Raw genomic sequence first — 13,808 nt, forward strand, 5'->3', positions numbered from 1 at the left:
TATTGAAAATTTAGCCTCTCGTAAGACTGCGCTGAGCGTAAATAAATGTTCGTTCCTCTTTAGTAAGCTAAGAAGACTTCGCGAAGTCTAATTATGCCACCTCTTTGAATAAAAATATCGGCTGAGTTCTAATAATTCTTCGCTGAGCTTTAACAAACCTCCGCTGAGCTGTAATAATTCTCCGCTAGGCTTCAGGAAGTGTCCGTTAGGCCTAAGCAAGTTGCAGGAAGGGTTAATGGAGCGAATCGGACACTCAGCAGAGATCTGCCAAAGCTAAGTGGAGTCTTATTAAATCATAGCAACAATTATTAGGTATCCGCTGATGCTTATTGAGTGTTCGCTTAGCTTCATTTCCTTACTACAACGTGCTAAGGTCTGACGGACTCTTACTGAAGCCTAGCGGAGAATTATTAGAGCACATCAGAGGTTTGTCAAAGCTCAGAGGAGAATTATTAGAGCTCAGCGGAGGTTTGTTAAAGCTCAGCGGACAATTATTCGACCTCAGCCGATATTTTTATTCAAAGAGTTGGCATAATTAGACTCAGCGAAGTTTTGTTAGCTTACTAAAGAAGTGGGAGAGGTTACAATTTTAATAAATCTCTACCATCGTTGAAGGGTCGGACACTTTTTTGAATTAAAATATTTTACCGCCGAAGTGAACACAGCAAACATTCATTCCAGTACTTATAGTAGCGGAGTGTCTCAGTTGTGTCCAAATATTTTCTGTGTTTTTGTTGCGACAAAACAAAAAAAAAATTGTTTTTTCATCAAGTAAAAAGTGTTTAATGTTCAGATATGCCTTGGCGACCTAAAGAGACCATGACCGAATACAATGGAAAGCATAAGAGGTGAGTTTCTTTGAATTTTTTCGGTGAATTTTTGTGATAAAATTTTCCATACATTTTCGGGAAACTGTCCTGTCATTTCCCAATGACGGGCCTTAAATAGGAATTTATGGAATTTGACTTCGTACGGGGCTGTCGATATTGATTGTTTCAAAATGAAGGAAGAGAAATGAAGAGTTTCACATTAAAGGCTTTTGATACGAATAGGTGTTTCGTACGGGTCGGCGTTAGCTATGTTTTAAATTTTATTTGGAGGTAACCCTGGACTCCTTTACTACTTTCCAGGGTGTCTAAAGTTCCAGCGTGCGCATTATTCTGCAATGTGGTTGGGTGAATGTTGTCACACAATTCGGTAAAATGCTGTTGAAAACAAAAACTGGTAAACAATGTGTCGTTTGGTACTCACCATTCAGATACAGCAACATTAAAATAACGAACAGCCTATTCTCTAAAATCATCTCGTGCTGGTTCCTTGACACATCAGATATCTGAAAGCGATAAAGGAGTTTATTTATAAGCATCACTTGTCATTCACAGTGAAAAGACCGGTGTGTGTGTGTGTGTGTGTGTGTGAGTATAAAAAACCTTTAAAACACAGAAAAACAACAACAAAATTTTCATTTCAGCCTAACCGTCAACCGCACTCCTATTGACGTCACCTTTTCCGTTGTTTTGCTAAGATTTATTAACTTCAGCCTTCACCTTTTATAATTCGAAAAGTTTAGCCTTTGCGTAAAAGGTCCTTTATGCATAAAAAAGCCCACCCCCTGAAAAATCATAACAAAATTCCTAAGTAAAGGCCGACATGTATAACCGAATGGTTAGGTATATGTTTTATACGCAATGGTTGGATGGTTATAATGTAAGTATTATAGAGACGACGAACATAAAACGTATTTCCAATGAATGGGTAGATACATAAGAGCCGGTTGAAAAGTTGGATGAATTTATTATTAAACGTTGCTAACGCGGAGAAAAGAAAAACATAAATTTGCCTATCGTCAAAGTTCAACTAATTCAATTCCGAGAAAACAGAAAATTATTGATGAAATGGCGAATTCTATATACCAATCGACCAAATGTAAAGTGGTAACGGCAATAACACTCTCTAAAATCGAAATGGTGTATACCGATGTACCATTTTGAGAGAATTTTGTTTTTATCAAGTTGATTGTACATATGAGCACCGTATGGTATAGCGTTTGAATTAAATTAATTATGGCCCTACGTTAGTGAAGGGCCGTGACGCAAGTCCGTTCACACTGAAAAATTGGACAAAAATTTTTTCCGCAGGACTGAGGAACACACCAGACCAGAGAGCCGCCGATTTTCAGCCGGCCGAAAGCGGCGGCTGACGGCTAAAATGCCCGCCGCCGCCGCCGGTGTTTTTGGTCGGCTGAATGCGGCTAGCCGCCGACAGCCGCCGCCAGTGCCTTAGGTCGGCTGACTCGGCGGCTGATATATTTTATTTGACGATTAATTAAAATTTTTGAATTAAAATTTATAACAACCTTTTTAAATGGATTCAACTTTACAACTTTTTTTTTACATTTTTTCTTGACCCTAAATTATATAATCCTTTTTCAGATTGGCCGGAAATTCGTCAAAGTGTAGAATAGTGTTTTTTTGAACACTACTTGAAGCGCTACCGAATGTGATCCACGCAACCTAACACATCGACAGAGGACTGAAAATTAGCAGGAAAGATAGCCAATAGAATTTCACTTTAAATCTAGTCCACTCAAAAGTATTTTCAAAGAACTATCCTTCCTGCGAATTTTCAGTCCTATGTCGATATGTGCGTGGCTTGGAGTAGTTTCATGTCGCGACTCGCGAATCTACGCTTCGACCAACTTCGGCAACCTTAAATCGACTCCAAGAGGGTTACCATAGAATAAAAAAACTTATTTTTTCATCAAGGAGAACCACTGGAGAGGGTAACACCTGACAAATTCAGACTTTCGTGTTTGAGACCCACCCAAACAAAAAAACTTTCACACATGTGCTCTACATTGTAGTCTTTAATACTTCAGCTTTTGTTAAAAAAAAATGTAAGAAAATGTATACTACACTACTACAGCCGCCGCCAGCCGACTTTTTTACCGGCGGCTACGCCCAGTCGCCGCCACCTCTCTTAGAACGGCTAAGCCGACTCAGCCGCCGGCCGCCCGCTCTTTTGGGACGGCTAGCCGCCGCCAACGATTTTTCCTCGGCTCTCTGGTCTGGAACACACCTTTTTTTTACTTTTCCCCCTCCGCTCTTACTACCCCCACTTATTTTATTCGTAATCTGGACGTCCATACGAGTTCAACGAGCTATCACACGCCTCATAAAGTTCAGATTTGGCCGAGATATTAATTTTCAAACTTTGGAAAATCGTATGAAGAAATGGATTTTCATACATTTTGAAACTGATGAATTTTACCAACCTTTGTCACTTTGTTACAACGAAACTTTTGAATTTACCGGCGGATTTGGCTGAAATTTTCAGTGTATGTTAAGGACGTAATTCTAAGAAACTAATTTGACGGAATTTTTATAAAAGCTTATAATTTCGGAGCTATGAGCGTGTTAAGCTATTGACCTATAACTCGGAAAATACGGCAGATAGAAACCTCGTTTAAGAGACAAATTTATAGAGTTTTCCTAAAAAGTCGTCTATTTGGGAGCTATGAGCGTTTTAAGTGCGAGCTATGTCAGCCATAACTCAGAAAATACGGCAGATAGAAACAAAGTTATAAAGTTTTAGATTCTAGTCGATGCATGCTTCATGGTTTCCCTAAAAATCGCTTATTTTGGAGCTATGAGCGTTTTAAGTGCGCCAATTTTTCGATTTTCGACAAATTTTTAAATTTCGTCAATTTTTCAAATTCCGTCAAATTTTCGTATTTCGTCAAATTTTTTATTTTCGTCAAATTTTCGATTTTCATCAAATTTTTGAATTTCGTAAAATTTTCAATTTTCGTCAAATTAAAGCTGGAAGGTTCAGATCAAAGAGAAAGTTATACAGTTTTGTAAGAAGAATATTTTCGTTCAAACTGCACAATATGATTGTCTATGATCTGCGACCAAATTCTAAAAAGCTCAACTTACAAAAGATCTGATATCGCCCAAAACCACTTACAGTGGAGGTGTGACGCAAGTCCTGTTATGCACTTACAAAAGAACTGATATCGGTGTAGGTGACGCTTACAGATTCGACACGCAAAAAGGTATGCGTCACAAATGGCAGCTGATGAGGAAAGTACGCGAAAGTTTTATCAACAAAAATCTTACCAGAAAAATTTTAGGAAGAAAATTATAATAAAAAAGTTTGCGTCACAAGTGGCAGATGTTGAGGAAGGAAAAGTTTTAAAATATATTCCTTTAAAGAATGGAATTCAAATGGAAGAAAGCCGAATCATCTGACACTTTTTTGTTGATAAAACTTTCGCGTACTTTCCTCATCAGCGATATCAGTTCTTTTGTAATAGGATAACAGGACTTGCGTCACACCTCCACTGTAAGTGGTTTTGGGCTTATGCTATACCATACCATCTCGATGCGATGGTTTTCCATCGCCAATATTCGCAATTTCAATAAGGCTTTCTTATTAACTTGAATTAAATTAATTTTTTTTCTGCAAAATAAATTAATTTACATTGTCTAATTTATAATCTAATAATTTTTCGATGGGTGGAGTCCAGCCGAAATTAGAATTCAAAATAAATAAAGCAATTCGAACTGAACCGATTGTAGCGTATGTAACATGGTTCACAATAGAACGTATTTTTATTTCGTTGGGAAGAATGGGATGTTACTATAGTATTTTTCGTAGCAAGGCAGGAAATGACGATTTTTTCAGCACCAGTCCTAAGTTTTCCTTACGAGGGAAGCGAGTAAGGAAAATTAGGACATGTGCTGAAAAAATCCATTTCCTGTCGAGGTACATACGAACAACGTTTTGTGCATCGGACAACTGAAATAGACAAAACACATCAATTTACTTGAAAACATACACACTTCACATTCACCATATTAAATTTAATCAATCGTATAGTCTTAGAAAAATTCATTTAATTCTTTTCCCGCACTATAAATCGTAAAGAAGCGAAGTTTTTTACCGCACGATATATAGTTCGGGAAAAACTGACATTTCTTAATGAAAAATCATGGCAAAATAGGTCGTATTTCAGTTGTCGGATGCACAAAATTTATTTCGTTTCATGTTACACACACAGAAAAGTACGTTTAACGATGTAAGTAAGTGATGGACGCTCCACTCTGCTATGACAGCTTAGTTTGGAGGTCGAGGTAAAAAGTTGCATCTGAACACTGGAAAAACGTCAGAATACTGGAAATGATTTTAGGTCTGTCACCTCTGCATCTTTCTGTTCTCGCTACAGCATGAAACTCAGCGGAAGATATCCTTAGGAATGTTGGAATTGGTGGAGCGGCTGCAGGATATTTCGGATAGAACTTATATCCGGACTTCCAATAAAACACAACTTTCCCTTTCGGCTGTTTATTAGAAAGTAATTAAAGTGCTCTTAACTAAGGCCACTTAGACCTTGTGATCCATTCGGACTGCTTGTCTATCACTAGATAGAATTATATCAAGTGCATATGCCAACAAGGAATGGCTGGTGAAGTCTCTCCAAATTATTAGGAAACGACTTCTTATCGAAAACAGGGAAATTTCCCTGATAGAAGTAGTTGGGTCAGTAGGTAGTGCTCCAGGAGCATGGAACAAAAGATCTTTAATCTGGGTTACTGCCTTTGAATTGAAGAAGCCTCCCAAATCTCTAATCTATCTATCTAAGCCTAACGCATATAATATGACATACACAAGGTATTAGTATATGTGCCACAAGTATACCACCCTAGCATCGCTTGCCATATTTTTCTGAGTGTACTGCAATGTATCCCTCTTCAATCCGATATTGTTTGCTGAAGAAAAAGAAAAAAAGAAGAAAAAGCCAAAAGGTAAAGAAAAGCGAGAGACATTGTGCTGTATTGTATTGATCATCTACACGTGTGTGGAAAATGAGTTTCCTTTTTATTTAAAATAGAAATTTACATCAGGTACACTTCCTCCAGCAGAGATAATGTCACTTTAGACACTTTAGGTTTGGCAATTTCGATTTATACACAAAGTATAAAAAATGAATGATATTTTAGTCCGTTTATGCACGGCCGGATGATTGACTACATCGATAGGTGGTACGCATAAATATAATGGAAATCAATCGTCGGCGATTTGAACATTCTTTTTTGTGTTCAGAAACGTTACAGTACGTTTGAGATATTCTTCCTGTTGGGGTGAATGGCTTTGCATATGTTCAGTAAGTTCATGTCAACATGCGACGCAAATAAAACTCGCCCAAAAAATACCATTGCACAATGCAAGTTGTCTGTGTCCGTTCTAAAATTGTTGGCTTTCTTGCCAATCATTCGTGCGTAGCTTAATTCAAGCTTTCGGTCCAGCACAAACACTTTGTCGATGGAAAATTAAATTTTGTATTCGTTCGTTTGCTCTTTTCCAAATAATAAAATTCGGAGAGAGGGTTAAAATGGATGAAATATCATCCATAGAAGCGGATGAAATGCAATAAACATTTTTCGTATTTGAAGGAATAAAATACGTACCGTACGTATGTAATACATTCAGCCGGACTAACTTCAATGCATTTCATTGCGATGCCGATGCACGTATATGATTGTACGCATAGCATGCAGGGAATTTCGCTCAGTGACACGTTTTAAGAAAATTCATCATGGAATCTATTTAACATTTGACTCTTCTTTTGTTGGAGAGAATATGGCAGAAAACAGCATCCCTAAACAGGTTCAAATCTGTGAAAAACGAGAATAAAGCGATCGGAAAGAATGACGACAATTCTTACGTTACTTCGATATACGTGCAATCAAAGATGCATCCAGAAGGCACTAAGTTGTTTACTGCTAACACATTGAAATCACAACAAAGAAAAATCACCTAAGATAACGATACAACAAAAACATCGTGTGGAAGCTGTCGTCGAAGGGTCAAAGACGAATGATACGTGTGACTGTACGTTTGGATTTTATTTGTAAAGACTTTGTTGTTATCTGGTGCTTCCTGCTGCAACTGATGCAAATTACGATTGACTTCCCCCAAACACTTTAACCAAAGGCTCTCTGCCAGGCAAAAGTTGACCGATTTTTAAACGTCGGATTCGTTCCTTACATTCGCCGCTTATACAATAAGTGAAGGATGGGCAGCACTTTGTTCTAATAGAAGGATGGGTAACACAACATACTTTAGCTCTTATGAAAGAGCGGGTAACACGTCACGTCTTATCCTGATAATGGATGGGCAACACTACATACCTTCTTCTAAGTGAAGGATAGGAAACAAAACAAACCTTGTGTCTTAAAAAAGAACGGGTAACACTATTACACGTTTTGTTCTAAGTGAAGGATGGGCAACACCACATACCCTGGTCCATGTGATAAATGAGTAATACACTGAAACTTTTGAAGACTTTACCCGGTAAAGTGGGTCACAACACTGACAAAAACATGATTAAAAACTATCATCGCGACAAGAATCGCTACATTGCTGTTAGCTGATGAGTTGTCCGGCTCGGTAGAGTTCCTTTTGTCAATTTGCTTTACACGTCATTACACTAATAACTAATAACTAATATTGTTCTAAATGAAGGATGGGTAACGTAACATACCTTAGGGCGTTCCATTTCGGATATAGTTCACTTTTATGCCGTGGGACATCATACAAAAAATGAGTTACGTGTTCACTTTCGGTATTTTTAGCCCCGTACGAAGTACTGGGGGCTTATAAGATTAATATGCCGTTTGTAACACGTCGAATTGGAAGCAGACAGTAGGGGCAAAGCATTTGGTTATGTTAATAGATGACGAATCCGCAATAAAAAAAATGTCCGTCCGTCCGTCCGTCCGTCCGTCCGTCCGTGACCCCTCTAGCTAGAGTAAATCACAACCTTTTTTCAAAATTCTTTTTTTCCCCGATTGGTATCGACAAAAGTAAGGTCAAGTTCGAAAATGGGCATGGTAGGGTCGGCCCTTCCAGAGCTAGGGCCCTATAGGTGTTTTTCAGTCTTTCGACGATATCTACCGAAATACGCGCGCAAGGGCTGCTTGTGATATATCAAATGAAAGGTATTGACGAGTAGAACAAAGTTGCTGAACATTGTTTTTGGGTAAGATGCAACGTGGGCTTGTTGGGAGGGCTCAGAGGTCGTTACTCGGCCCTAAGTGTTTTTTGCACATAAATCGAGTAAATCTCATCCGATTTTGCTAGATTTTGTTTCATTTGAGAGATAATTGAATGCCGAATAGAATGATGGCAAAAAAAGTTTCAAATTTGGGCCCTTGGACTAAGGCCGCTACTCGGCCCTAAGTGTTTTTTGCACATAAATCGAGTAAATCTCATCCGATTTTGCTAGATTTAGTTTTTTATGGAAGGTAACTGAATACCGAAAAGAACGTGTCGAAAAAAGTTTCAAATTTGGGCCCTTGGACTAAGGCTGCTACTCGGCCCTAAGTGTTTTTTGCACATAAATCGAGTAAATCTCATCCGATTTTGCTAGTTTTTGTTTCATTTGAGAGATAATTGAATGCCGAATAGAATGATGGCAAAAAAAGTTTCAAATTTGGGCCCCTGGACTAAGGCCGCTACTCGGCCCTAAGTGTTTTTTGCACATAAATCGAGTAAATCTCATCCGATTTTGCTAGTTTTTGTTTCATTTGAGAGACAATTGAATGCCGAATAGAATGATGGCAAAAAAGTTTCAAATTTGGGTCCTTGGACTAGGGCCGCTACTCGGCCCTAGTGCTTTTTGCACATAAATCGAGTAAATCTCAACCGATTTTGCTAGTTTTTGTTTCATTTGAGAGGTAATTGAATACCCAATGGAAAGTTGGCAAAAAATATTGGGTTTCTAAAATAATGTCGTAAATTGTTGGTTTTGTTTGAGAGGTACTTCGTACGGGCTTTAGTAATTGCGCTATGCGCAATTTTAAAAATGAACACTTTCAGTAAATTTGACCGTGCCCAACTTGACTTGCATTTTGGTAACAGACGCATTAGAGGGTTGTAGACGTATTACGGGTCGTACGGGGCTAAGTCGCAGCAAACGCTCCGACTGTTCTGATGCCTTGTTTATATGAAGATGCCGTGGGACAAACTTGAACCATCTCCGACATGGAACACTCTTTAGTCTTAAAAAAGGCGGGTAACACAACATTACTGAATCAGTATTCTGACAGTAGCAGTACGTTGACAAAAAGAATTTCTCGTTTTCCTTTTTTGGTTTTTCGTTGTGTCGGGTTTTCTTCTTTTTGGATTAGTGACCGTGCAGTTTTGTTAGTGTCAGTGTCAGTGTTCTTAGTTTGTGTTTTTGTGTGTTTTCGCGATTACTGGTTTTGTGTTAAGTTTGAGTTATTTTTGTGTGAACGCGAGTGAATTTCTTGTGTGGAAGCGAGTGATTTTTTGTGTGGAAGCGATTGGATTTTGTGTGGAAGCGAATGTGATGGTCCGTGCGTGGGCTGGTGGGGTGAGTGATTTTTAGTAAGGTTTTGTTCCATCTTTGTTTTTTGATTGTTGTGCTACGTTTTGTGGGTACGTTTTCATAGTAGCTTCTTACTAAATTTCGAAATTTCCATCGAAAGGTGGCAGCACTTTTTTTTGTAAATTTTCAAATTACTAGTTCAATCAGAAAATTTACTGCTGTCTCGTGTAACGGACCAGTGGAAACGACTGAAGATGGTTAGACCATGCTGACCTCTGACCGCCACTGTATCCGGAGGTCGAAACAGCATTTTGTCTCCACTTTCGCTTCACGCGAACCATGGGAAAGGGAAGATTAATTATGCTCTGTTTGTTTGTTTTGGTGTTTGTTCTGCATGTTAGATAACGCCACCACTGGAATTAGTATGTTTTCCAGGTAAAATAACCAGGTAAAATAAAGTTTTGTACTATTGGTCGATTTCAAGGTAGAGAGCCTTTGCTTTAACCTATTTAGTAAAGTTAAGCGACATTTCTACACAGTCAGTATAAAAACGATAAGGTCGTGCTAAAGTTGAAAAGTCCGGAACCAATTTTGGAAGTTTGGGTTTGCACGATTGGCGAGAAAGCAAGCAAAACTGCATATGTTCCTACTTTTCGTGTTGAATGTAGTAATTCCAGGAATTATTTTTGTCAGATTTTCCCATTTTTTTTTGGGAAAATGGAGCAAAACTGAACAAAGTTTGAAAAAAATCTTAAATTATTTTTCACAAAAAAATTCCGTGATTGTAAACCATAGTGGTAGACTACATAGAGGAATTATGACCCAGTATCCAATATTCATTGAAAAATTATATCACTGGTGTCACTTATTTTGACGTTTTGGGTCGGCATTACCTTAAAGATGAGTACACAGTTCGTGAAAAATGCATGCAAAATCGACCTCTGCAAAATGATTGCAAAATATGACACAAAATGTATGAGCCAGCTGTCAAATATTTTACAAGCACAGAGTAAACATCAGGTTTACACCGAGCTTGCAATAGTTATTTGTGTATCTGTTTTGGACGATTGTTTCTAGGCAATTTCGCTTGTTGTACATGCGAAAGTGCCTAAAATCAATCGTCCAAAACAGATACTCAAAAAAATTTTCATGTAAGGGGTCGAAAACCTGAGAAAAATATCGAAACTCCCTCATTTTCGGCCCCGACACATGAAAAATATTTGACAGCTGGCTCATACATTTTGTGTCATATTTTGCAAGCATTTTGCATAGGTCGATTTTGCATGCATTTTTCACGAACTGTGTACTAGCCTTAAGAGTCCTTGAGTGTCCTTATTTACTGTGTGTACACGAAGCTGTCACACACACATTCAAATATATGATTTTTCATTTTAATTTGTCAGTTTGTTCTATTGAGAGGGCCCTTGTTGTAAACACTGCTAACATTTTTAAGGAAAGGTTTCCGCCTTAATGTTTCACACAAAGGTTTGGGAGTTCCATAGTGCTCAAAAAAGGACAAAAACTCGATTATTCTACAATGTAATGTAATGATATTATGTGCAATTCGCATTAATCATAACGAAAATATTGAAAACATTCTTCCCATATTTTATCGGTGAATAAATTTCGAATAAATTGATAAATCATTCCAGCAAATGCAATAAATGCTCAATTGTCTGGAAAACGGCAAATTATTTCAAATTAAATTACAAATCTAATTATTCGCTGAAAATTGTGTTTCGTTGCGAGGCGAGGATAGTCAAGTTTTCCACTCGTTTCACATTGTCAGAAAATGTCAGACTTGCAGTTGCTACCAATTTTCCTTGATTGATTCAATTGAGATTTAAGCTGCCAGCGGACTTACGCCGATGAGCTCTCCGTTTACGTTTTAACAATGGAAAGTGGGAAAAGCTTTCATTGTTCACTCGTAAATGGAGTGCTAAACGGCGTAAGTCCGCTGGCAGCTTTAGCAGCAAATGCAAGTTTGACATTTTAAGACAATCCGAAAAGAGCTGAAAATCAAAGAAATTTTTCCGTTAACTTTACATTGCAATGTCAGAAGAAGAAGAATTACTGCAAGTTCTCTTTTTAACATTTTTATCTGATCATGACAAAGACGTATTCAAACTGCACTGTATGAAAATCAGCATACATCATTTTCATGACCCTGTAAACGTCAGACACGATCCCAGCTGTCAGACATGTCGGAAAATATCGAATGAATTGAACGAACGATTTTCATGTAAAAACCAGTAAATTGAGGTTAAGTACTACTTGACGAAAAATTAAGTGGGGTTACGTTGACGATTGAAAATGTTCTATGAGAGTAGAGTATAATTTATATAAATTGAAAATCCCACAAAATGTTTAGTTCAAATCTTGTGTTTTATTTCGATGAAGGGCAAAATGGGTTTAAAAATTCATATTTTTAAGTGCTATTCTGAGGGCTTTCAAGGTTTATCGCTACTCGGTCTTAAGTATGGTTTCCACTCAAAAGGAAGCACTCCGTGAGAGAGCAAGCCTCAGCTCTATCTCCCGAAGAATGATCAACACTTCAGATGGAGATTTCCGTCTTCGAGCTGTGCATCTGCATCGTATGACATTCGGTTTCTCTCTTATTCCGCAATTTGCTTAAAAAACTTAGCGACAAATTTGAACAAAAGAATTCATTTACGTTAACCGTGGACATAAAGCATAGAGGGATTCTTTTGAAAATCCACCTATCAAGATCGGACCCATTTCGTCTGGGATGGATATATACATGGTTTGAAAGGTCTTTGCCAGTAGTCCTCAAAACAGGCCTCACACAGTCTCGATCCACACCTGGTCTCCGAAGTTGGAAAAATAGCGTTTTTTATCCGAATTTTTTGGCCGTTATAAATGATCGTTCCGGGTGAGAGTGGGCTCGTTGGAAAGCTGAGCTTAAGTACTTTCGGGTCATGTCTAGTTTGATTAGATTCATTGATATATGTTTGCAGAAATTTGCAAGAAAATTTTCAAAATCTATGTGAACTTTAGACAGATCTGGGCTGGTACTGATGACGGTTATTGTGAACCTAACATGCTAGTTGTAACGTACATTATCTAAGCTTTCCATAAATACCTCATTTGCAGTGCTAGTGATTGAATAACATTTGTTATTTAGCCCTAACGTAGCACATTTCTCAATCGTCACACATCGTAATCAAATTATGAAGTCCCGAGTGAAGTAATAGAGCCAATAAAATGGCACAAAAGTAGCACCTATTGTTTGGTTCAAGCATTAAAAAGTTAAGAGCGCCGACAACATGCATCTACTATGTTTAACACATAATTAGGATTTCACCCTTATTATGCCGATCGAAATGAAACGTGTTACGAGCGTGAAATGAAACTACGCAAAGACGAATTTCATTAAACTTCCACCCCAGAAAAACACTAGATCTTAACAGTTGTTGTTCATGACTTGAGTCTATAAATATTCTATTACAAATTGCAACATACGACTCGTACCCACCCAACATTGTTTAACAGATAAAAACAACAACAACAAAGTCGTAATCGTTTCATATTACTAACAAATTAACAGTTGAACGGTTTTTTCTATAAGGGAAATTGCTTTAAAAAGAAGAAGAAGAAGAAGAGATCTCTGTTTAACCGTTTAAATCTGATCTAGATAGGAATTTTAAATTACCCCCTTAATTGTAGCATTCACTTCGCTATTATATGCTTAAGTGTAATGACAAAAAATCAGATAAAAAAAAGAAAATTCGGTGCGGCGGGAACACGAAGGAATGGGTGGATATTAGATTCGGTTTTCGATGACAGTTTAATTTGCGTTTAATATCTGGGAAATTCTGAATTGGAAAATGGGAAATTTATGTAATATCCGCGCGATGGTTGTTTTTTTGGAAATCAGATAAAGGGATTTCCGTTGCTAAACACGAACTCAGTATGGATATAGGTTCGGTGAGAATTAATTGGAAAAAGAAGAACGAAAATCAATTTGAAATTTCGTTTTAATACATCTCTCTCTCTCTCTCTGACTTAAATCCCATATCCACCACATACATCAATCAAAAAAAAAACGAAAATGAATTTCAAAAATCAAAACTGTCTGCTGTACCGTATATTATTCAACTAACCCGTACATCAAATCAATACGAAAATATTTTCAAAACCATTTAATCCAATCAAAAGTTTGTATATTTATCGCAACACAATATATTCTGAAAATTTCTGTATATCCAGCACCCGATACGATACATTCATTTCACTAGCACATAGTTACAGTGCCGAGGCATGAAAAAAGTAAAAGAAATATTTATGGCTCTAGCATATCTGATCCATAATAGCACAGCTTCTCCGTTGCTTCTACAAATATGTATTTGAAAAGCATATGCTACGCGGACCCGTACGAGATCGTATCGAAAGCCTCTTCTCTCTTCTGCTCCCTTTAACTGAGAATTTT

At 37.6% G+C, this 13,808-nt stretch overlaps 1 protein-coding gene and 1 long non-coding RNA gene across 2 annotated transcripts in view; one reads left to right on the forward strand and one right to left on the reverse strand.

Annotated features, from left to right (window-relative positions):
- The window catches only part of LOC119075208, a 274,735-nt gene that overhangs the window by 117,689 nt on the left and 143,238 nt on the right, over window positions 1-13,808 (forward strand). The gene's annotated exons all lie outside the window — the stretch shown is intronic.
- The window catches only part of LOC119075202 (zwei Ig domain protein zig-8-like), a 113,092-nt gene that overhangs the window by 79,062 nt on the left and 20,222 nt on the right, over window positions 1-13,808 (reverse strand). The window contains exon 2 of the mRNA XM_037181594.1: window positions 1,252-1,333. Coding sequence (XP_037037489.1) covers window positions 1,252-1,303 — 52 coding nt within the window. The 5' untranslated portion in view covers window positions 1,304-1,333. The remainder of the gene's footprint in view (window positions 1-1,251; window positions 1,334-13,808) is intronic.

This window comes from Bradysia coprophila, unplaced genomic scaffold (genome assembly GCF_014529535.1).
Source record: "Bradysia coprophila strain Holo2 unplaced genomic scaffold, BU_Bcop_v1 contig_193, whole genome shotgun sequence".
Classification (NCBI taxonomy): domain Eukaryota; kingdom Metazoa; phylum Arthropoda; class Insecta; order Diptera; family Sciaridae; genus Bradysia; species Bradysia coprophila.